This window comes from Carcharodon carcharias, chromosome 1 (assembly GCF_017639515.1).
Source record: "Carcharodon carcharias isolate sCarCar2 chromosome 1, sCarCar2.pri, whole genome shotgun sequence".
Taxonomy (NCBI): Eukaryota; Metazoa; Chordata; class Chondrichthyes; order Lamniformes; family Lamnidae; genus Carcharodon; species Carcharodon carcharias.
Genome location: NC_054467.1, coordinates 162,583,557 through 162,609,514, shown reverse-complemented (window position 1 = coordinate 162,609,514; position 25,958 = coordinate 162,583,557). Strand labels below are relative to the sequence as shown.

General features: G+C 42.1%; 1 protein-coding gene across 2 annotated transcripts in view; it reads left to right on the top strand.

Moving 5' to 3' along the window:
* mtus1b (microtubule associated tumor suppressor 1b) overlaps positions 1-25,958 on the top strand; it is a 195,215-nt gene that overhangs the window by 12,561 nt on the left and 156,696 nt on the right. For both annotated transcript variants that reach the window (XM_041188957.1, XM_041188960.1), the window contains exon 2: positions 19,306-21,751. In XM_041188957.1, the coding sequence (XP_041044891.1) occupies positions 19,496-21,751 (2,256 nt within the window). In that variant the 5' untranslated portion in view covers positions 19,306-19,495. The remainder of the gene's footprint in view (positions 1-19,305; positions 21,752-25,958) is intronic.

Genomic DNA, 25,958 nt, shown 5'->3' with positions numbered 1-25,958 from the left:
TTAAACAAGGACAAAAGAGCTAAATTTCCAAGGTGAGAGTGACTGCCCTTGACATCCAGGCAGCATTTGACCAAGTGTGGCATCAAGGGCCCTTAGCAAAGCTGGAGTCAATGGGAATTGGGGAAAATTCTCCACTGGTTGGAGTCATACCTAGTACAAAGGAAGATGGTTGTGGTTTTTGGAGGTCAATCGTCTCAGTTCCAGGACATCACCGCAGGAGTTCCTCAGGGTCGTGTCCTAGGCCCAACCATCTTCAGCTGCTTCATCAATTGTCTTCCTTCTGTCAGAAGTGGGGATGTTTGCTGATTGCACTGTTCTCCATTCATGACTCGTCAGATACTGAAGCAATCCATGCCAAAATATAGTAATACCTGGACAATATCCAGGATTGGGCTGACAAGTGGCAAGTGACATTGCCTGGCACTTGTGTGAATGACCATCTCCAACAAGAGAATATCTAATCATTGTCCCCCTTGACACTCGATGGTGTTGTCATCACTGAATCCCCCACTATCAACATCTTGGGGGTTACCACTGACCAAAAACTGAACTGGACTAGCCATATAAATACTGTGGCTGCAAGAGCAGGTCAGAAGATAGGAATTCTGCAGTGAGCGACTCACCACCTGATTCCCCAAAGCCTTTCCACCATCTACAAGGCACAAGTCAGGAGTGTGATGGAATACTCTCCACTTGTTTGGATGAGTGCAGCTCCAACAGCACTTGAAGCTTGACACCATACAGTGGCCCAGTTGATTTGGTACCCCTTCCACAAACATTCACTCCCTCCACCACTGAACAGTGGCAACAATGTGTACCATCTACAAGATGCACTGCAGGAACCCGCCAAGGCTCCTTAGGCAGCACCTTCCAAATCCACGACTGCTACCATCTAGAAGGACAAGGGCAACAGACACATGAGAATACCACCACCTGCAAGTTCACCTCCAAGTCACTGACCATCCTGACTTGGAAATATATATTTATGTTCCTTCACTGTTGCTGGGTTAAAATCTTGGAACACACTCCCTAATAGCACTGGGTGTACCTAAGTCAGAGACTGTAACTCTTTCGAGTACAAACCCATTTCCATCTGTTTCAGATGAAGTTACATTGTTTCATAGTTTGCCATTGTGAGATTTGAACTCTTGATCTCAGGGTTACAAACCCAGTACCATAACCACTTGGCTATTTAGGCCAAGCAAGTCAGAGACTGTAGCTGTTCAAGAAGGCAGCTTAGCACCACAAGGGCAATTAGGGATTGTAATAAATGCTGGTCTAGCCAGCCAAGCCCACACCCTCTAAATTAATGTGTTTTTTCAATATCCTGTAGTTCAGGGCTTTATGCAGAGATTGGAGCAATATACACTGCAGTAATTGTTTAAGAATGATCACGTTGGACAGCAACATTTTGCATTTTGAAAGGATAAGAACTCATTTCAAAGGTGCAAACAATGGAGGCACAGATTAGGGAGGTGACAGCATAGCTTTCATCCATCACAAGGCCCATCTCCATGGCAATATGAATCATACTGGCCTTGTATCCAGTAAGGAATGTTAATTTGCTATTCTTGTGACCCCCCCCACCCAACTCCATTCCATCTTAAACTTCAAACCTTCTACTTAATTTCAGCTGACATTTCTAACAGCTCCCTATGACTTGAACCATCACCATTAGCACAGCTGTTCTGGTCAGGTTGCAGGTATGAATATCTTGCACCTTCCCAGTAATACAAGCTGGGCTCCCTTCAGGCTTGTCAGGATTCAGAGCAGTTTCTATAATCCCCTTCATTCCTCTTTCTACCCATTTGAAGATTCTTTTATGGTTATGGGACGATCTTGTAAATTTTTATTTGGAACAAATAACCTTCTCACAGCCTTGATGAAATTATTTTCTGAGATTACTAGAAATTAAAAGCAGTGTTCCTTAGTATGCCAAACTGTTTTGGAGCACCCTTGGAAATTGGGTGTACTGAATATGTGCTCATGTTTTGCCCAGATGAACATGTCCAGACAGGCTTTTGGAAGTGGCTGTGACCTTGAGTAAAAACTCAAAGCATTATAAGATGTAATTTTTTCAATAGTTTTCATAATTTGGTTAAATCCTTGTTTTGGAGATGTGAACGTTTGCCCCTCATTAACAAATTTACAACTCTCAATATAAAAACATTAAGGTAACCCAGAGGCCTGATTGTGAAATTATTGAGTTTAAGGATATTTTTTCCTTAGTTGTAATTCAATGACATGCCAGAGATACTGGCAGGAAAGTGTGCACAGATGTCAGATTTTGACAGACAGATGGATCATGGATCATTTCCAAGCAAGACAATGGCTGATGAAAAGACAAGCCAAACATTTTGAGTTTGATTTTTCTTCTATTGTGCTTTGGTCTAGAATGGTTGGTTTATGCAAGTGTTAATTAATATTGGCATAATGTTGAACATGTAAACTACAAATATGGGCCATCTTGAGCATGTTATATGGTTTTTAATTGGAAGTTGCAAGCCAGTGATTGGGTTGCCTCAGGATTTTGGGTGAAGGAACAGAATTGCTAGGTCAGTTGGTCCAAAACCAATTATATAATGCACCATCAATCTGATGCTATCACTAAAATGGCCTTGCAGTGTCTTTTCTCTGAGCTGGTGGTATTTGTACATGACCTCCAGAGAGAGGCTGTCCTGTTCTTGCATACTAGTTGTATTATCAATGAAATGCTTTGTGCTCTTTTAAATGGGGTGAAAATAAGCAAATTAAGGCCACATTCTGCAACAGTAGCTGAAATGTGACTCCAGTCTAATCAAATCAAGTATTACAGAATTGTATGCAAAGTCTGTTCTGAGGTAATGGTATTTGCTTCCATGTGGATTTAAATAACCCCAATGTCTGAGTTAGGTTTCCTTCCCACTGTGCATTTAGTAGTTAAGTAAGTGTTTTTACAGAATTTGTAAATCATAGTCAATAGCTTAGCACTTGAATGGCATTTAATCTTCTTAGCCAAATCTTTTTGCAGTAGTATAATGAGTCCATTGTTTTCCCCAACAAAGTATTCCTCAACCTCACTCTTGGAATCGGAAGAGGAACAGCAGAGATTGAAAGTTGCATTTGGAGGATGAATTTTTCTTACCTAGGCTGTGATTTTGCTTTGGAAACCAAATGAGCGTTTTGTGCTCAAATTGTGAATGTGTACATTACAATAAAACATCCTCATTAAATTGGAGGTGGTGGGCCTTTAGACTAAATTCCTAATTGGTTATTGATCTTTTTTGTATGAATTCATCAACTTCCATTCACAGACATTGGGCACCCTATGTGCTTAGTAAAAGCACTTCTATACAATGTATGAATTTTTTTTTCATCAGATGGTCAAGTTCTGGTTTTGTTGAAGGTCAAATCTTCTACATTTCTAAGATGGCCATTTGTCTCCTCAACTTCATGCCAGCTCCATGTGGATCAATCCAGTCAGTCCCAGCCCTGTTTAATCCCTGTATCCCTGCAGGTTTAATTCTTTCAAGTGCCCATCCAATTTCTTTCTGAAATCACTTCCTACTTCCACTGTCTTTGTGGACTAAATGTTCCAGGTCAATAACACTTGCTATTTTTTTAAAAAATCTTCCTTGTTTCCTACCTGCATTTCTTGCCCAAAATCTTATCTGTCTCCTGGTCCTGGTAGCTAATAGAGTTTTCCTTGTGACTGGCTTAGATAAGATAGACATTTATCAAACCTCCTATCGATCTCCTTTACTCCAAGGAGAACAACCTCAGCTGCCCCAACCCAACTTTGTAGCTGAGCTTCCCCAGCCTTGGAGCCATTCTGGTAAATTTCCTCTACACCTGTTTAAGGACCCTCTCATTCTTCCTAAAGTGTGGTGACCAAAACTGGGTTCAGTGCTCCAATTGGAGTCTAACCAGAGCATTTTAAGGCTCTGCATGGCTTTGTGGGCATTGCTGGCTGGGCCAACATTTATTGTCCTTGGGATGGTGGGGAGCTGCTGTCTTGAACTGCTGCAGTCTGTGTTTTAGGAATGTCCACAGTGCTGTTGGGGAGGAAGTTCCTGGGTTTTGACCCAGTGACTGTTCCTGTGAAGTTACTTGTGCATTCTGCCTCTGTTGATGAAGCCCAGGACCTTGGGCTTTGCTAACCCCTCCCAATATGTCCTGCCACTATTGAAGGATGGATGTACGTGTGTTTCTCTGCTGTGCATTCTTTAGAATTGTGCCATTTAAGTGTATATTGCACTGCCCTATCCCTACCGCCAAAATGCATCACCTTGCAGTTCTCTGTACATTCCACCTGCTGTTTGTCTGCCCATTCTGCTAGTCTATCTGAAGTGTTGCAGCTGATTCATTTCAAGCTCATTGTTTACCACTCCTCCAAGTTTGGTGTCGTTGGCAGTTTTTAAAATTCTATTGTCTTCCAAGATTCAAGTCATCTATATGTGGGGAGAAAAAAGCAGTGGTCCTAACACTGACCCTTGGAACACCACCAACTTCCAGTCTCCAAACCAGCTATTTATCACTATTTGCTCTTTTCTGCCATTGTTATCCAATTGGACACTGACCATCCTAATCTGTGAACCTCCATTTTGTTAACCAGCTTTTTGTGTGCCTTTGAATACTTTGTTAAAATCCATATAAACAATGTCCTCCTCATTCCCTTCTTCAAACCGATGTTACTTCATCAATGATCTGCCTTTTCTAAATCCTTACATAATACCTATGAAAGCAACAAATTCTAATTGGATCAAACTTCTAATGGGCTGTGGGGTTGGCTTATCCTTTCTTGTTAAAACTGGGGTAGAGACCAATAATTAACTGTCACAGGATACACCAACTTTTTTTGTGTGGGATAATGGTTTATGGAACAAAACCCTCTAACCTTAGTTACTGGTGAAACAGAAATACCTGTAAAAACTCAGCAGGTCTGGCAGCATCGGAGGAGAAGAGTACAGATGACGTTTCGAGTCATCATGACCCTTCAACAGAACTAAGTAAAATTAGGAAAGGGGTGAAATATTGGTTTGCTTAACTTTTGGAAGTTCAGCTAACTGAAGAGTTGAAGTACACAGATCCCTTTTTTGTCTAAATATTTTCAAATCTGAAGGATTTATGGGATGCAAGTAATATTTAAATCTAATACTCCATTTTCCTGCCCAAGATGCAAACTTTATTTAAATGTGATGACTTTTGTGATGGTGTAGTTCCCATGTGTGTTTGGAACCTTCTATTAGCTTGCCTGAGTAGTCATGCTTTGCTTAAGTGAAAAAATTTTTGGATGAAGTTTTGAGGAGTTTTTGAGATGGGATTGAAGACTTAATCATCCAGCCATTATGGTGATCAAGGGATAATGACTGGCAGTGTTGACATCGGGGCAAAGCCAAGATGGTATTTAGCATACAAGGAGAGGATTTTCCCTTGCAATGTCTACACAAATTGTCTGATTTGATTGGAAAGTGATTTTTTTGGAGGGGATGGAAACTTTGACATGGAACAAAGCTCAATTGACCTCAGCACAGATGCCCAAACTACAAATGATTAGTTTGAGGAGATAGCCAAAGACAGGGTGCAAGATAGTGTTTAGCTGAGTTTGGGGGGTAGTGGGGAGAGGAGGAGATTTTGGAGGTGGGTGGGGGGAAGAGAGGAAGCAGGAACTGTAATGAAGTTCAGAGGACATAAGGATAATTGACATAAAAATCACTGAATAACTACCCTGCTAAAGGAAAAGGAGAACAACATTCAAGAAATTTGGTAATGGACTTGGGGATTAGGAGGGTACTAAATGCCTTCAGATGAAGTGGGGAAGGGACAAGGATGAGGTTTTTAAGAGCTGGTTTAAAGTAAGGAACCAAGGTGAGACTCAGCAATGAAAGTAAGAACGTTCCTTGCCATTAAGGCAATTTCATGGTAGAGCCATAAGATGTAGGGGCTTGAAATGGAGGAAAAATTGCTGACCATGTTGTGCTGATATTGATTGAACCATCCACTTAGATAACGGATGACTGGAGACTCTTTCAAACCGCATCCTGTTAGTGGGAAATGCCAATTGCATAGCCACTGCATTGTAGCAGTGTGAAACTGCTTCCTTAACCTGTTCAAATTCTGAGATACTTCGCCTTTTACAAGTGGGGGCTTTTGGCTTTCCTGATCAGATCATTACAAAAACAGAATTACCTGGAAAAACTCAGCAGGTCTGGCAGCATCGGCGGAGAAGAAAAGAGTTGACGTTTCGAGTCCTCATGAACTATGGTTCTGTCGAAGGGTCATGAGGACTCGAAACGTCAACTCTTTTCTTCTCCGCCGATGCTGCCAGACCTGCTGAGTTTTTCCAGGTAATTTTGTTTTGGATTTCCAGCATCCGCAGTTTTTTGTTTTTAATTCTGATCAGATCATTGTTCGCTGTGTATCACGCAAACTTGCAAATGGGCTTTGTGCTCTATTCTGTTTAAGCTTGCAAGGTAAGTAAGTGGCTCAGTCCCTATTTACAAGATTGCTGATGATGCTAATCTTGTAGCGTGTAGAGCTATACAAATCCCAACGAGGAATTGACCAATGAAAGTATGCTTGTGGTAGACAGTGGGCAGCCCATGTGGATTTCTCCAATTGGCATGTTGAGCAAAGGGAGCATGTTCACCTGCTTCATTTCTAGTAAATTTGAACACCAGATGGAGGATTTCCGCAAGTGTTATTTTACATTTCAACAGAGCGCTGTTGCCAACCCAAAGACATTCTGCCTATCTCTCAGTTGACATTGTGTATGAATTTCAGGGCTAATGCAGTGCCAGTTATGTCAGCTGCATTTCCAATGGATGGCTGAATCAAACAGCATGTTCCTTTGGTTGTTTGTAATAGGCAGGGTACAGTGTGTACCCTATCAGACCACACTTGCAAAACCCAAAATAGGGTAATATTACATGTGATTCTGGGGTTGAGCAGAACTGGCTGGACAATGATTGCGCTAATAGTGATGCTAATGCCAATGATGCAGATTTAAGATAAGTCAATAATTTAAGTCAAGCTCATAGAATGGCCCATTGTTGTTTGCAAGAAGTGGCATACATTCATGCGCAGGGACCCATTCTCCGCAAGCCAAAGGAATATGTTCAGTTACCTGGGAGATTGCTCATACTTTCTTGTTGCTTTCTCCATGGCAATTTGCTAACCAATCAGAAGCCACTTCTCCTGCAGTATTACTTGAGATTGAAATTTGGTCTCCTTGCATTTATCCTGAGTGCAAGATGGACCTTGGCAACATGCCTCTTTTATTCCGAGATCTCAACTCACTAAAGACGCTTCCTCATTTCCAGCACAGATGCATAGGCAGACAACTGCAGTCATATTAACATAAGATCACAACTAGCATGAAATGGTGCAGTTCAGGTCCCAATTTGGGGAGGCAGTGGGTGTATATACTTAGTGCCTGGTGTTGCTATTGGATGGTTCACTACCTCAAATCTTCATCTACAGGACCTTCTTAATGAGAAATAACCTTGCAGGCAACATTAAGTATATATACCCACTGCATCCCCCAAGTGGGACCTGAACTGCACCATTTCATGCTGGTTGTGACTTTATGTTAATATGGCTGCAGTTGTCTGCATGTGCATCTGTGCTGGATGTGAGGAAGTGTCTTTAGTGAGTTGAGAGCTCTGGTTAATTGATGCAAAGTATAGGTTTTGTGTGCAAGGAGATTCTCGGAATAAGTTACTAAGGATTTTAAACTTTTTGAGAAGGCAACTTTTTTCTAAGGCAGAAGGTTTGGTTGAAAATATTTGACGGGAGGGAGAAGTTGTAGTTTTGGTTAGGGGCGAATGTTCCTTGTGAAGCTGGAATTCCCATTTTGGGTTGGGAAGAAAATACCTAGATTGAAATGGGACCAATTCAACCATTTAGCTCATGAGGCTAAAGCTTATTTTTTCAAAAGGCTGTTGTCACTCAATGGGATGTGGGTGTTGGTGGCTCAACCAGCATTTATTGTCCATCCCTAATTGCCCTTGAAGGTGATGGTGGTGAGCTGCTTTCTTGAACTGTTGCAGTCCTTGTGGTTATAGGTACACCCACAGTGCTGTTAGGGAGTTCCAGGATTGACACCCTCGGTGTTTCCTCTAAGTGGTGTTCAACATGGAGTACTGATTCATTAGCTGAGGGGTAGTTGGAGTATGTGGTAATCAGCAGTAGGTTTCCTTGCCCTTGTTTGACCTGATGTCATGAGACTTCATTGACTTTGGACCCATGTTGAGAACTCCCAAGGTAACTCCCTCCTGACTGGTATACTACTGTGCTGCCACCTCTGGGTCTGCCCTATAAATGGGACAGGGCATACCCAGGGATGGTGGTGTCTAAGAGATTCTAAAGGTACGATTCCATGCGTATGACTATGGGCTGTTTGGCTGTAGCAATGTTATAAATGATACTTTACTTGGGATTTCTTTTGAGCTTTTTAAAAGTTTTTTAAATGTGGACTGTTAACATAAGCGTACTTGTTTGTTTTTTTCTAACTATCTCTGCAGTATTCTGCCAAACATTAACTGTTGTAGTATTCAATTGCAGTTGGTTTAAAATGCTGTGCTCAGCATTAAACTGTTGCTTGTAGCCACTTTGAAGTTGAGGTTGGGAAAATTTGTTCAGTTACTTGAATGTTTTAACTTAAGGAGTGTGCTGGACTGAATTAAGTGCAGGTGCTAAAGCTGGCTTGATCAGTCAGCAGTTTCTGTTTTATTTGAATTTCATGCGTGCACTTTTCCAAGGAAACGTGGCTGTTTTAAAGGGAGGATTCAAACTATCTTGTTCGGCTGTTCACAGGAATGCCAGGACTGGAAGTGATAGCTACAACGGAGCAAGACAAAAGATTGGTCAAGAAGAGGTGCAAGTGGTTACAGCAGAATGAGGGCAAGGCTAATTCTGATAAAATGGCCAAGGTTTAATGGTTATCCGACAAAGAAGCAGTGCTTACTGCTGACCTCAAAACTGCTCACATAAGATTTAACGATTTGTGGTGTGAATCGCCTTTTTCCCAATGTCATCAAATCTGGTGCCAGATTGAAGTGATTTCTAGGCATCCAGCTGCTATGTCGTTGAGCAGCCAGTTATACTGAAGTATTCTTATTCACCAGAGAGCAAACAAGGAAGGAAAACCATTATTCTTTTAACTTTGGGCATACAGGAGGAGGTTAAAATAGAAGCCAAAATATAGATTGAAAATATTTGAATACGAGTTTAATGCAACTTGACATTGAACTAATTTTAAATGGCATTTTGCAGGTAGTGAGGCTATTTAGCAGCTTTAAAAACCCAGTTACACATTCAACAGATGTAACTTCAAATCTTCTGTACATTAACACAAGTTCTCATCAATTCATTGATTTTTTAATTGACTACATTAATGGGGGACTTCGGTGTGCCTTGAAGCAGCGAATTACTGACTACTTCTAGATTTTTGCATTTAACAGAGCATGTGCGGACTTCAGGATTTGTTGCTTTCCAAGGAATGATGGCTGATGTTGACTGTTACACCATGATCACTACTTGATTGAGCAATGCCCCAAATCATCATCTTATCCTGCTGTTGTTTTCTGTTAGATATGACTGTGCTGAACTCTTAAGTATTTGAAAACATTGTAACACAGTTACACTCTGCATCTGAAGTTAACTGACCACTTGTTTTATATGATCCCAGGGTTTGCTCTTGTAGTCCACTTACATTCAATGTGGAACTGCTTGAAACCTGCAAAACTAATCCTGCTGAAGCACCCCCAAGCAAAAATAATGAACTCTCTTTATTTGTTTTGCCTCATGTTAAATGTGCACTTTGTTAAATGTGCACTTATCTATCAGTTCCCTGATCTTTGTCTTGTTCCCCTACTCAGTCACAGTCTTCATGTTTAAGAACAGTTTGAGGGCTATTGTCTCTGTATCATAAAAATTTGTATGGATAATATGGAGCTTAACCTACTAGCATCTTACCAGAACAGAATGTAATGTTCCTGCTTGTCCACTTTGTGCATTTCATAGGATTACATAGGATATACAGCACAGAAGCAGGCCATTCAGCTCGAACAGTCCGTGCTCCACTCGAGCTTCTTCCCATCTTTCCTCCTCTAAATCTATCATCCTAACTCTCTATTCCCTTCTCCCTCATGCTTGCCTAGCATAATGCATCTATACTATGTTTCAACAAACTTGGGGTGATGATGACATTTGTAGTCATGTCACTAGATTAGTAATCAAGAGGGCCAGGCTTATGTCCTCGGGACAAGGGTTCAAATCCCACCGTGGCAGGTGGTGGAATTTGAATTCCATTAATCTGGAATGCAAAGCTAGTCTCACCAATGGTGAACATGAAAGTCAATTGCTATAAAACCCCAACTGGTTCACTAATGTCCTTTTTTAAGGAAGCAATCTGCCATCTTTACCCAGTCTGCTTAGTAACTCTGGACCCACATCGATTATGATTGACTCTAAACTGCCCTTTGAAATTGAATTGCAAGCTACTTGATGCAAAAGCAATTGGGGATTGGCAACAAATGCTAACCTTGTCAGTGATGCCCACACCCCACGAAAGACTCCCCATGAATGGCAGTGGGTTCTGCGTTTTCACCACTCTGAGTAAATTTTCTTGCAGTAGGTTCGCCAGAAATCTGACTCTGGAAAGATGCTATATTCCACCTGTGTGCTAGATTAACTGTAGAACAAGTTATTTGTTCCTACTGTGGTAGCCAAGGATCTGTTGGTTCATCAGTGAGTTCCAAGTATTTAACTCTGGTTGCAGAATGACATCTGCCTGGAGAACAGGACAATCCATACTATATCCTACTTGCCTTAACTCAGGAGAGTTGATTAATTGGTCAAGGAACTTGGGTGTGATGTGCATCAGAATCTCAGTTCACAATTTGCCATAAATGGAAATACATTCTAGGATCACCATTAACCAGAAACAGAACTGGACTACAAGAGCAGGTCAGAGGCTGGGATTTCCCAAAACCTGTCCACAGTCCACAAGTTGCAATCAAGAGTGATGGAACTCTCCTTGTTGGCTGTGTGGCTTTGATAACACTCGAGAAGCTCAGACACCATCCAGGACAAAGCAGCCTGCTTGATTGGCACCCCATCCACCATTTTATGCCCTCCCAAGACCACACCAGTGCAGAGCCCACAAGCAGCTAAGGCAAAGAGGATGCAGTGCTGGAACTGACTTGGAGCATGCTATGATGAAGCAGATGAACTGGACACATGAAAATTGCATGGCTTCCACCTAGATCTGCATGAACACAGGTAGATTGCAAACAGTGACCCTGCCCACCCAAGAAAAGTGCACAACCCCATTTTGAGCCCAAACAAAATTTGAAAAAAATTGATTGGTTTGAAAGTGCTGACAAGGAGAAAAATCGACTTGAATTTGCTAAAAGAGTAGATTAATCAGGCTCTGATGATGGGAAGAAATTGAAAGGAAATAATTGCTTCATTCAAATTTTTTAAAGATTTATCACTTCTTGAAGTGGACTTTTTTACTTCAAAGTATTATATTTGAAGGCTGTAAAATGTTGACAGTTGACTTGTGCAAGTAGTAAGTACTGGAGTAAGTGGGAAGGGAAATGTCTTGAGACTGGGAAACAGTTGGTTCCTGCACACTCCACAGGAGAAGGTAGAAAGGTCGGTCACGTTCTTCTCCAAGCTTGTACAATGTTGTAGTTCAGGCAAAATAGTTCCCAAGTCACCAATGACATGATCAAAGACAGGAACTGGAAATGGTCCCTGCTCATAATTATTCTCTAAGTCCAGGAGAAGAGGAAAAGCCAAGCTGGAAGGTAACCCATTCCCAAACCCCACTTTCATATGAGTTCTGCTGAGACCAGCTCAAGTGTTTGCCACCAGAGGCAAACCCAAGATTGGTGTTAAACCCCATTCTTCTGCCCTGGTCCCCTCCCTTCTTCCCTGATGACTAGGACTTGGGATTTGTCTCTCTAGCTCTGCTTCTTAAGTGAAGAAGCAAAACAGCTTTAATTAGTTAGCTCTGCTGCTTGGGGCTTTTTAATGGTCAGTTTTATTTACTTTTATGAATTCCTGGTTTATTGCTTTGACTTATTTTGCTCAGCCAGTTGTTAGTTTTCTTTATCCCTTTTATGTGCCAAACCAGATCTCGGGAAGTTGCTGTTGGATTCCTTGCTGAAGGGGAATGAGGCTCAAGTCTGATTTTTTTTTTTTGAGGGCTGGCAAAAGGGGTTTTCTTTGCTCCAATAGAAACGGGAAGCGTTGGAAATGGACAGCATGTCTCGTGACATCTGTGCAGAGAGAGAGATCAGTACCTTTTTGTCAGAACCAGTGCAGATCCTGGACCTGAAAACTGGAGTCCGTTTCTCTCGCCATTGATGCTGCTTAGCCTGCTGAATGTTGCCAGCATTTTATAATTATTTCAGATTTCCAGCACCTGTCTACTCTTCTGTTATACCACATACTAGGTATTAGTGTTTGGTTTCAATTTAAAATGAGAATTTATTACTCGACGTGTAATTTTTCTGTTAACCAAGCCCACTTGTGTGAATAGAAATAGCATATTTTTGCAAGTGAATTGGCTGGTGTTAATGTGAGAAGGTTTTGCTATTAGTAAACTTGAAAGTGAAACCAGGAATCATTTCCTAATAGAATATGTCACTATTAGTTCAAGATATTCTCATTTGTACATAGGATTGTTTGCAGTGCTCGAGGTTCAAGTCTTTGGAATTCTGATTATTGAATAAGGCCAGAGGCCAGCTACAAAGAAGTGGAGATGGTTGCATGAGATGAATGACAAAGTTGCGTGTAGTTGTCTGACAAAGCTCTAAGAACATAACATAAAAAATAGGAGCAGTAGTAGGCCATTCGGCCCTTCAAGCCTGCCCTGCCATTCAATAAGATCATGGCTGATCTGCCCCAGGCCTCACTCCTCTTCCGTGCCAGCTCCTCATAACCCTCAACTCCCCAATTATTTCAAAAATCCATCTGCCTCCTCTTTAAATCCTTTCAGTGATCCACCCTCTGAGAGAAGAAATTCCTTCGCATCTCAGTTTTAAATGAGTGTCCCCTTATTCTGTAACTATGTCCCCTAGTTTGAGATTCCCCCCACCGCTACTGGAAACATCATCTCAACATGTACCCTGTCAAGCTCCCTCATAATCTTGTATGTTTCAATAAGGTCACCCCTCATTCATCTAAACTCTAATGAATAAAGGCCTAACCTGTTTAGCTGATAAGTCAACCCCTTCATCCCAGGAATTGGCCTAGTGAATTGTTGTTGTAAAAGTGTATCATATTGAAACCTGAGCTTTCAATGGGTTTTATCAATAGAGGCATAAGTGTACAAAAGCCAAGAGGTTCTGCTGTATATAAAAACAGTTGGACCCTACTGTGACTATGATTCCCAATTCTGGGGACACAAAGAATGTGAAGGTTTTGTAGAAGATCCAGAAGAATTACTAAAATGACTTAGGGATGAGGGGGAGAAGCTGGGGTGGTTCTCCTTGAAGCCAAGCTGCCTGAGGAGGGGATTTGATGGAGGTGGTTTCTATAGAATAAATAGAAACTGTTTCCAATGGCTGAAGGATTGATAATCAGATGGCCCAAATTTAACTTCATTAAGTTGATTGATAAAAGAGCCAGAGATGATGTAAGGGAAATAGTGGTTAGGATTTGGAATACGCTCTCTCTAATATTGTGATGGATTCAGATTCTGAAGAAAATAGGATAAATATTTGGAGAAAAGAAATTGTGCAGTGAGGGGCTTGTGATAGGCCTAATTGGATTTCTTGTTGAAAGAACTGGTATAGAATTGATGGAGTGAATGGCATCCTGTGCTGCACTGTTTTATTCTAATAGGACCCAAAGTGGATTGCAAAGGCACTTGATTGAAGCTGTTGAGAGTTAAGTGGAGGGGAAGTGTGGGCAGGGGAGGAGGGATAAGGGGCCTAGAAACAGAAGCATTAGGGCCCATGATTTCTCTCCCTGGCCATGCTCCCTCCACCATTGATTCACTGGCAGCAGTGTACCATGTACAAGATGCACTGCAGCAATTAGTCTAGCCTCCTTTGATAGCACCTTCCAAATTCATGATCTCTACCACCTAGAAGGCCAAGGGCAGCTAACATGGTAGTATCACATGCAAGATTCCCTCCAAATCACACACCATCCTCACTTGGAACTATATCAGCTTTCCTTCATGGTCACTGGGTCAAAATCTTGGAACTCCCTTCATAACAGCACTGTCTCTACACCAGGCAACTTGCCACCTTCTCTAGGGCAATTATGAATGGCAACAAATGTGGCCTTAATAGTGACACTTATTCCATGGAAGAATTCCAATAACTTGGTGCCGTTTTCCTGAGCAAAGCATAGAAACACATATACCTATCTATCCATCTATTACCTTTGCTAAACTAGTTTTACCAGTTCGTATTAAACTTCAATGACTAGAATTTTCGCAACCCACTCGTGACGCAAATCTATATATGAGCACTTAGTCTCATAATTTACCTCCAGTAACAGTAGCTTAGTTTATTGCAGATTAAAAAAAGACTGTCACCTTTTGAGGTGTGGTGGAAGGGCTGATGCAGTACCCTTTGACCACATCTTGTGATGCGGCATTCTAGATGGTCATTGTTATATACAAAATTTACTTGCTGCAAACTGTTTCAAATTCAGCAGCTCTATGGTCTTCCACATGCTAGCAGTAAGCAATATTGTAAGTTATGTGGCTCCACAGGATCCTGACAGTCCTCATGCAGGCCACATACAAGTCAGCTCCTTTAAACTACTGTGTGCATGGCAATGTGAAAACTGAATAGGGCCATGCACTAATTTGGTCATGGTCTTTCAAAAAAAAATGTTGGTAATGAGTTTTTTTACCCCCCCTCCCTGCTTCTTCTCCACTTGTCTTTTCAGCCTCCCAAAAAAAAAATTTGTGTTGCTGCTTAAGCATGGATGATTAGTCTTCAAGATTATGCTCAAACTTCAACTCTATATAGGGTTCCTTTCTGAAATGATATACATTGGCCACAAGAATGTATAAAATCCAAGCGCAATTCACTTCAGCATAAGGAACTTGAATAAATCCTGCACCTCACATAATGGTTTTGGACATCTGATTTCATGGAGAAAGGAGATCTAGAATTATCGTTTTTAATTGTGGCAACAGTTATTTGATCTAATTTCATGTGCTAAAACTTAGTTGAAGTGTACTAGTATATAAAAGAATGACCTTTGTCAATAACCAACCTTTTTTTATTCATTCATGGGATGTGGACATCACTAGCTAGGCCAGTATTCATTGTCCATGCCAAATTGTCCTTAAGACAGTAGCTCATCACCACCTTAAATTGTTACAGTTCATGTGGTATAGGTACACCTACAGTGCTGTTAGGGATAGAGTTCCAGGATTTTGACCCAGCAACAGTCCAGGAACAACAATATACTTCCAAGTCAGGGTGGTGAGTGGTTTGGAGGGGAACTTGCAGGTGGTGGTGTCCCCATGTGTCTGCTGCCTTTGTCTTTCTGGATGGTAGTGGTCATGGGTTTGGAAGGTGCTGTCTAAGGAGCCTTCGTGAATTCTTTCAGTTCGTCTCGTAGATGGTACATACTGCTGCCACCGCATTAGTGGTGGAGGGAGTGAATGGCACCCCATCCATAAGTGGGCTGCTTTGTCCTGAATGGTATCAAGCTTCTTGAGTGTTATGGGAGCTGCACTCACCCAGGCAAGTGGAGAATATTCCATCATAATCCTGACCTGTCCCTTGTAGATGGTGGACAGGCTTTGGGGAGTCGGGAGGTGAGTTACTCATCACAAGATTCCGATCCCCTGATCTGCTCTTGAGACCACAGAATTTATATGGCTGGTCCAGTTCAGTTTCTGATCAATGGTAACCCTGTTGATTTTTGTGCGGGATTCAGTGATGGTAATGCCATTGAATGTCAAGGGACGATGCTTAGATTCTCTTATTGGAGATGATCATTGCCTGGCGCTTGTGTGGCGTGAATATTACTTGCCACTTGTCAGCCTAAGCCTGGATATTGCCTAGGTCTTGCTGCATTGGACATGGGCTGCTTCAGTATCTGGAGTCGCAAATGGTCAACTGAAGGTCATTGAAGTAGCTGAAGCTGGTTAGATTTAAGACACTCCTGAAGAATTTCCTGCATTGCTGCCCTGGAACTGAGGTGATTGACCTCCAACCACCACAACCATTTTCCTTTGTGCTAGGTATGACTCCAAGCAGTGGAGAGTTTCCCCCCTGATTCCCATTGACTGCAGTTTTGCTAGAGCTCTTTGATGCTATACTTGGTCAAATGCTGCCTTGATGTCAAGGGCAGTCACTCTCACCTCACTTATCTCTGGGATTCAGATCTTTTGTCCATGTTTGAGCCAAGGCTGTAATGAGCTCAGGAGCTGAGTGACCCTGGCAGAACCCAAACTGAGCATCAGTGAGCAGGTTATTGCTAAGCAAATGCTGCTTAGTAGCACTGATGATGCTTCCCATCACTTCACTGCCCCATCAGTCTACTCTCCACCAGTAATTAGCTGGCTTGGATTTGTCCTGCTTTTTGTGTACAAAGACATAGCCAGCAATGTGGAAAATTGCCCAGGTAAATGCCAGTGTTGCTGTAATGGCCAGCTTGGCTAGGAGCATGGCAAGTTCTGGAGCATAAGTCTTTGGTACTTTTACTGGAATATTCTCAGGGCCTTTGCAATATCCAGTGCCTACAGCTGTTTCTTTATATCACGTGGAGTGAATTCATTTGGCTAAAGACTGGCATCTGATGCCAGGGACCTCCAGAAGAGACTGTGATGGGCCATCCACTTGACATCTCTGGCTGAAGATTGTAGCAAATGATTCAACCATACCTTTTACACTGATGTGCTGGGCACCTCCATCATTGATGCTGGAAATATTTGTGGAGCTGGCTCCAGTGAGTTATTTAATTGTCCACCACCATTCACGATTGGGTGTGGCAGTACAGCAGAGCTTGGATCTGATCTGTTAGTTGTGGAATTGCTTAGCTCTGTCTATCCACCTTGCTGCTTATGCTATTTTGCACACAAGTGGTTCTGAGTTGTAGCGTCACCAGGTTGACATGTAATTGTTAGGTATGCCTGGTGCTGCTCCTGGCATGCACTCCTGTACTCTGCATTGAACCAGAGTTGATCCCTGGTTTGATGGTAATGGCAGAATGGGGGATATGCCAGGCCATGAGGTTACAGGTTATAGTTTAAGTATAATTCTGCTGCTGATGGCCCTCAGTGCCTCATGGATGCTCAGTCATGTGGTGTTAGGTCTGTTTGAGATCAATCCCATTTTGCATAGTGTTAGTGCCACACAGCACGATGGAGGTTATCCTCAATGTGGAGATGAAGTTCTGTCTACAGTCCACAAGGACAATACGGTGCCATTCCTACTGCTACTGTCATGGGCAGATGCATCTGTGGCAAGCAGATTGGTGAGAATGAGGTCAAGTATTTTTTTTTTCCCTTTTTGGCCCCCTCACCACCTGCTGCAAACCCAATCTAGTCCTTTAGGACTTGGCCAACTTGGTCTGTGGTGGTGCTACCTAGCCACTCTTGGTGATGGATATTGAAGTCCGTCCCAGAGTACATTCTTCACCCTTGCCATCCTCAGTGCTTCCTCCAAGCAGTGTTCAACATGGAGTACTGACAGATCCGTTGATGGGGGGGCAGTACATGGCAATCAGCAGGAGGTTTCCTGGTTCATGTTTGCATGTTCCTAGTGCCATGGGAAGGTATGATTTTGTGTATAACTATGTCACACTAACTCATCTGAGACAGCTTTCCCAATTTTGGCACAAGCCCTCAGATGTTGCTCAGGAGGACTTTGCAGGGTCAACAGGGCTGAGTTTGCCATTATCACTCCAGGTGCCCAGGTCCATCCAGTTTTATTCCTTTATTGACTTTCTACCGGTTTAATATAACTGAGTAGCTTGCTAAGAAATTTCAGAGCCAGCCACATTGTTTGAATTCTTTTTATTCATTCACAGGATGTGGGCTTCGCTGGCTGAGCCAGCATTTATTGCCCATCCCTACTTGCCCTTGAGAATATGGTGCTAAACTGCTGCAGTCCATATGGTATTGATACACTCAGTGCTGATAGAAAGGGAGCTCAATGCTGGGTGGTCTGTCTGGTTTCATTCCTTTTTTGACTTTGTGGCTTAGAGTGTCTTACTAGGCATTTCAGAGGGTATTTAAGAATCAACCGCATGGCTGTGGGCCTGGAGTCATGTGTAGGCCAGACCGGGTAAGGATGACAGATTTCTTTCTCTAAAGGATATTAGTGAACCAGATGGGTTTTTACGACAATCATTCTATGGTCGTCATCAGACGTTTTAATTCTAGATTTTTATTAAATTCAAATTCCACCATCTGCCATGGCAGGATTCGAACCTGAATCCCCAGAGCATTACGGAGTCATATGGACGCGAAATGTGCGCTCGCTCCCTCCAACGATTCTGTCAGACCTGCTGATTTCAGAATTCCAGCATCCACAGTATTTTGCCATTATCTCCAGAGCATTATCCTGGGTCTCTGGATTACTAGTCTAGTGACAATCACTGCTGGATGTAAGGACAGCAGATTTCCTTCCCTAAAGGACATTAGTGAACCAGATGGGTTTCTGCAGCAACCAATTCATGATCGTCATTAGAATTCAAATTCCTCCAATTGCCTTGGTGGGATTTGAACCCTAGTCCCTGGGTGTCTGGATTGCTAGTCCAGTGACACTGCCTCCCCTTATTCTTTGTGGGGTAATAGTTTCTACAATTGAATCATTGACATTCAGTCAGCACATCAACTTCTGAGGTGCAATTGCTAATTTCTGTTTAAGGGGATTTTTTTTTTTTTAGGTCAGTAGTGTTGACATATAGATTAAAATGTGTAATACAGCTCTCCAGGTCATCTGTTCTGTCTCTAAATAGAAGTGATGCTATTTGTGATTTGCAAGATTTTAATTGCAAAGTGGAACCTGCCCATAGAAGGATTCCAGCTTAAACATGCTCTCAAAGAGGTGGAGACCCATGCTTTGTTCTGGTAGTGGTTGATAAGGTTATTAATGCAAGCTTTAGTTACAAGAAGTTTTCTTGCGTTCTCTGGCAAGCTCCAACATTTTTGCTAAATGTGAAGTATATATTGGAATATTTCCACAAATTTTGGTTCTATTCCAGCCATGAATTGTTTTAGTGGCTTGTCTTGTTGGATGGGGTACCTCCATAATTGTGAAATTAGTAAATCTGGCATGAATTGGAAATGTAACAAATTTAAACTGTTTCCTTTTCTCTTTTTAGATCTAGCACAAAAATGGTGGCCAATTCAAATCTCGATTCCTCAAGTGAAAAATAGAGTAAGCCTTACTACTTGGAAGAAAAATTTGTACATTTTATCATACTGACTCGAGACTAAAGTGCTTGCATGGAACAAAATTGTACTGTGTATGCTGTTTCTGATCATAAACCTGTTCTGTAAGGCTTTACTTAAATGAAATCTTTCTTTAAAATGAGCTTTCAAGCCAATAATTGCAGTAGGATGGGAGAGTCTTCAGACAATGAGATAAAAAGCAACTTTAATCTGCCTATTTTGATCAATGACCCAAATGGCAATGAAGTTCCCTGCAGCACAGAAATATCTCCAGAAACAGTCAGTGTTACAATCCCATTGACTAATGGAAACTCTGACTGCCCAGATATGAAGATGCTTCCATTTAATGTTGGGGTTAATGTCAGGGAAACTTCTGATCCAGCAGCTTGTAGGCTCTGTGAAATTTCTGGACCTGACTTGGAAATGGCTCAAGACTGTTTCTGTGATCATGAAGCATCTGTTGACATGGTTGTCACTGATTCACTAAGTAGCTCTTCAGATTATCAGTGCATGACAGCAAATTTAAGTTGGAGTTCGAAGTGTTCTGCCACACCAGATCCAGGGCAGCACATGCTGGACCACAAACAGTGTCACGTTGTCAAAAGTCAGTTGCCTTGCATAAAAGCTTTAAGTGAGTATCATACAACAGATATTGAAGGAAAGTTGAACACTTATGTTACAAATGAAGCACGTCTTCAGAAGTCATTGGAGCATCATGTTATGGGTGATGGATTCAAGTTGAGTATAACTGACAGTCCTAAAGACACATTGATGAGAATTACAATGAGTATGGAAAGAGGTTTGGAATACTCAAGACAACCTTGTGAATCCAAGTTAGAAATGAAACACATTAGTGCAGGCAGTTTGGAAGATGAATCTAGTGCGCCTGTCCTTGAATCATCTGTATCTTCTCATGATTCAGATTATCCATTTCTAATGTCAGATCAATCATTAGAGACTTTTGAATCCCAAGGTGAGAGTGGGATTTTGAATGCTACCCAAATTATGTATCAACTGCCATTGAAAACCAATTTCCATTCTCAAGGGTGTGCTGTAGGAGTATCAAATCAGCAGCATGTTCTAGATAAAGCTGAAGTACTTTATCAAACACATTCCAATGTTCAAAGTACAGGATCAGCACAGTACCCCGCCTTCAATGCAAATAAGAACTTCAGAGAGGAAATAGGTCACAATGTAACTGGTAACACTGATTTTTACCGATGTGTGAAATACCAGTCACAAGAAACAGTAGATGGACAGCTACCAGTTATAAATGAACAGTGTGATGAAGAAATCAGGAATAAAATGGGCAAAGCTAATTATGAAATGCCAACAAATTCAGCAATGAATACCACATTTATAGTGTTGAAGGAAGTAAATAACGATCCAAAGCTTGAAACTGAAATTAACAGTTGCAGGACTGAGGCACAGGATCTTGTACCCAAAGCAAGAGCATCTATCCAAGGGAGTGTAAATAACACAACATTTTTAGTTTCCAATCAAACCATTCATGAACATGAAAATTTGTATTCTCAAACATCAACCCCTTTGGCAGGGTCCAAAAGAACGGTTTTCTTCAGTTCGCCATTACAGAATCTAACCAGTTTATCTGACCATGACAGCTGTTCTGCAGAAGAGTCTCCAAGCATGATGCTGCTGTCAGATGCAAGGGGTTCTGTACAGAAACCAGGCTTCAAAATGAAATGCAATGCAAATATGAAACCAAAGTTGTCCAAAGTGGAGATCAAATCTTATCCTAAACCTAATTTTAACAATGTCAAACCCAAAGTTGTATCTAGAACTCAGCAGATGTCTTCAGTGCCAAAAGGCAATGTCTGTCTTTCAAGAGAAGTTTCATGTAAATATTTTCCAAGGTCTACCAGTTCCTTCTCATCTCTTGATTCTCCATGTTCCCGATCTCCTGTACCAAAACACAAAAAGGAACCGCTTTCAAAATCAGCATTGAAAACAAAATCCGAAATCATGAGATTCCAGAAGTTGGTGTTTAGGAAAAGACTCTCTGCAAATGAGCCACAGACTGGTATGACAGAAAGCAAAACCTCAAAATCCAGTTACAGTAACAGTCCTCAAGCCAGAGCACCTTCAAACTTGGCCTTTGCAAATGGAGCTGGAAGTCAAGTATCTGGTTCACTGCACTTCTCCAAACCATTACTTTCTTCTATGGGAACGAGTACATGTGAACTTAAAATGTTTCACGCTGATGGAATAGAGAACATCAATCCATCAAGGAAGATTATTCCAGTTGTTGAAAAACCAAGGGTACGATGCAGCAATTTGGCAGATGCGATTGATGACCACCCAGTCAGCTTTATTCCAGTTTCTGCTGCTGCTTTGGAGAATCTTCACACCATGAAAGTAAGTGACCACAAGTATTTTCCATTTGCAACTTGGTGTGCAGCTCCTGTTTGCTTGGGTAAAACCATCTTGATTTTTGTAGCTTGCATCATTTTGGGTATTTAACTACAATTTGGGTCAACTAGGATAAGCAGAACCAAAAGTTCAGGTTGTATTGTTCAAAAGTGCTTTCATTTTTAATTAAAAAATGCAAGTGCAGTGTAAGGAATGACATTGCTAGTAATGTAGTTTTAACTCTTAACTTTGGCACTGGTTCACACCCTGAATTTGTGATTTGTTTTCAATACAATAGGGTGTCTGCCAATACCGAGGAGATGGAGATGTGTAGCTAGTTTGAGAAATATACAAACACAAGGCAGCAATGGCTTTTTTAAACTACCCAAGATTATCAATGGCTATTAATTTAATTCCAATTTAAGTGGGGATACAAGACTGCTTCCTTGATGAGCATTTCCCACTAATCATGAAAATAGCATGAAAAGAGACATTGAAAATTTTCATCTTGCATTCATTAGGACACTTTGTAAGAAAATCAATATAAGGGGAAAACAAGAATGAGTAATGTAGTTTGAATTTCAGTGCCAGAGTGATGCTAGGTATGTAGGCCGTACATCCCAAAGACTAGGGGATTGTATCAAACAGCATGTCGCAGCTGCCATTCGCGATGGGCAAGGTACAAACTGCACCCAACCAACCTGTGCCTGCAAAACACTTGGTCCAACATTAGATGTGATTCTGTAATTGGACAAAGTTTGCTAAATAATCCTTGGTGTGTTAAGAATTACACTGACAACTAATTTAAGATTCAGTCAGGCTTGCGTTGTGGTGCATTTGCATGTACTGGAAGCTATACACATTAATGCATAGGTCCCTGTTCTTTGCAGACAGAACGTGTATGTACATTGCACCTGTTTCAGCTAAACAAAGTGAGCCATTCATTGATTCATTCCCCAGGACAATCGGTCAAGCTGCCTGGTTTAAATTTCAAACAATGTTTGGCAGTTAACTGTCAGTCGCCATCACTGGTGTATTCTGCATGGCAACACCTCTACTAATCAGGGTCCACTTGCCAACCAATCAGCACACACTCCACGTACAATATAAATTGTTATTTCCCCTTATTGGCATTCTTGGAAAGTGTCCTGATGAGTGCAAGATGAAAAGCGTCGACATCTTTTTTTTCTGAGCAATATTCAAGTTCAGTACTACCACACGAAAATTGCATTGCTTGTCTTCTATTTTGGGAAACGTCCTGTGAGGATAGAATGGCAAAGCAATTAGGAAATGATCAATGTATAATTTTGGTCCTGATTAAGAATTGTGAAGAGTGCAGGCAAGATATTTGAAAAGATTGTGGGAGTGTGGGGGCAGTATGGGGTTTGGAAGAGAGGAGGACAGTAGAAAATGAAGGATCTGGGCCAGAAACGTAGTGCAACAAGTTGGTGGATCAGCAGTGGTATGTGGAGCTTTGGAAAAGCAATTTTGGAAAGTGGTTGAAACTTAGTGAATAAGGCACTGGACAGATGCATAGATACTCGGCTTTTGAAAGACATTGGAACTCTGTCCAGGTCACTAAACAAATTGTGCCTACGGTCTGCACAAATGAGAGGGGTTATATCGTGGTGCAGGAGTAGGCCATTTGGCTTACCGAGCCTGTTCTGACATTAAACAAGATCATGGCTGACACGATTGAGGCCTTAACTCCACTTTGCTACCTGCTCTTGACTCCCTCAGATCAAAACCTGTCTAATTCAGCCCTAACTATATTCAATGACCCAGCCTGCCTGCTCTGAGGAAGAGAATTCCAAAGGTGAATGAACCTCAAGAAATTCTTTTATCTTAAATGGGGAACCCCTTATTTTGAAACTCTACTTCCCTCATTCTGGAATCTCTAAAGAGCAAACATCCCCCCCAGCATTGATCCTGTCAAGCCCCCTCAATCTTATGTTTCAATAACCTCCCCCCTCATTCTTCTAAACTCCAATAAGTATAGGCCCAACCCTCAAGTCGGCAACTCAACCCAGGAATTGGCCGAGTGAACCTTCTTTGAACTGTAATGCCAGTGCATCCTTAGAGATCACAGCTCTCCACAGATCTCTAGAGGCAGTTGCAGCAAAACGTACCTGCCTTTATATCCCATATCCCTTGAAATAGGGCCCAACATTCCATTTCCTGCCTTAATTATTAGCTTTACCTGTATGCTCACTTGTAGTGATTCACGTACACCCAAATCCGGCCCCCTTCCACAACTCTTTCTCCGGTACATCGATGATTACTTCGGTGCCGCTTCATGCTCTCGTCAGGACTTGGAAAAATTTATTAATTTTGCTTCCAATCTCCACCCCTCCATCATTTTCACGTGGTCCATCTCTGACACTTCCCTTCCCTTCCTTGACCTCTCTGTCTCAATCTCTGGTGATAGACTGTCCACCAATATCCATTACAAACCCACCGACTCCCACAGCTATCTCGACTACAGCTCCTCACACCCCGCTTCCTGTAAGGACTCCATCCCATTCTCTCAGTTCCTTCGCCTCCGTCGCATCTGTTCCAATGATGCTACATTCAAAAACAGTTCCTCTGACATGTCCTCCTTCTTCCTTAACCGAGGTTTTCCACCCACGGTCGTTGACAGGGCCCTCAACCGTGTCCGGCCCATCTCCCGCGCATCCGCCCTCACGCCTTCTCCTCCCTCCCAGAAACATGATAGGGTCCCCCTTGTCCTCACTTATCACCCCACCAGCCTCCGCATTCAAAGGATCATCCTCCGCCATTTCCGCCAACTCCAGCATGATGCCACCACCAAACACATCTTCCCTTCACCCCCCTTATCGGCATTCCGTAGGGATCGCTCCCTCCGGGACACCCTGGTCCACTCCTCCATCACCCCCTACTCCTCAACCCCCTCCTATGGCACAACCCCATGCCCACGCAAAAGATGCAACACCTGCCCCTTCACTTCCTCTCTCCTCACCGTCCAAGGACCCAAACATTCCTTTCAAGTGAAGCAGCATTTCACTTGCATTTCCCCCAACTTAGTCTACTGCATTCGTTGCTCCCAATGTGGTCTCCTCTACATTGGAGAGACCAAACGTAAACTGGGCGACCGCTTTGCGGAACACCTGCGGTCTGTCCGCAAGAATGACCCAAACCTCCCTGTCGCTTGCCATTTTAACACTCCACCCTGCTCTCTTGCCCACATGTCTGTCCTTGGCTTGCTGCATTGTTCCAGTGAAGCCCAATGCAAACTGGAGGAACAACACCTCATCTTCCGACTAGGGACTTTACAGCCTTCCGGACTGAATATTGAATTCAACAACTTTAGGTCGTGAGCTCCCTCCCCCATCCACACCCCCTTTCTGTTTCCCCCTTCCTTTTTTTTTCCAATAAATTATAAAGATTTTCCTTTTCCCACCTATTTCCATTATTTAAAAAAAAAACCCCACTAGAGCTATACCTTGAGTGCCCTACCATCCATTCTTAATTAGCACATTCGGTTAGATAATATCACCAACTTTAACTTTAACACCTATGTGTTCTATTGTACTATTGTCGTTGACATCTTTTGATGATCTGCTTCTATCACTGCTTGTTTGTCCCTACAACCACACCACCCCCCTCCACCTCTCTGTCTCTCTATCTCTTCGCCCCCCCCCACACACACACTTTAAACCAGCTTATATTTCAGCTCTTTCCTGGACTCGAACGCAAGTTCTGTCGAAGGGTCATGAGGACTCGAAACGTCAACTCTTTTCTTCTCCGCCGATGCTGCCAGACCTGCTGAGTTTTTCCAGGTAATTCTGTTTTTGTTTCCGTCTGTACTGTAGGGATCTGCAGTCTCTCCATTTAAATGTTTTACTTTTCTATTCTTCCTGCCAAAGTGGACAATCTCACATTTTCCACACTCCATTTGCCAAACTTTGCCCACTCACCTTAACCTACCCATATTCCTTTGCAGACATTTTGTATCCTTTTAGCAACTTGCTTTCCTACCTATCTTTTGTATTTCAAAAAAGAAGGGAGACAAAGTGGGGAAACTACAAGCCAGTTAGCTTAACATCTGTCATAGAGAAAATGTTAGAGGCTTTCATTAAAGATGTTGTAGCAGGCACTTGGAAAATGCAAGGTTCTTGGGAAAAATTCCAGGTAATCAGGCAGAGTCAATATGGTTTTATGAAAGGCAAATCATGTTTAACCAATTTATGGG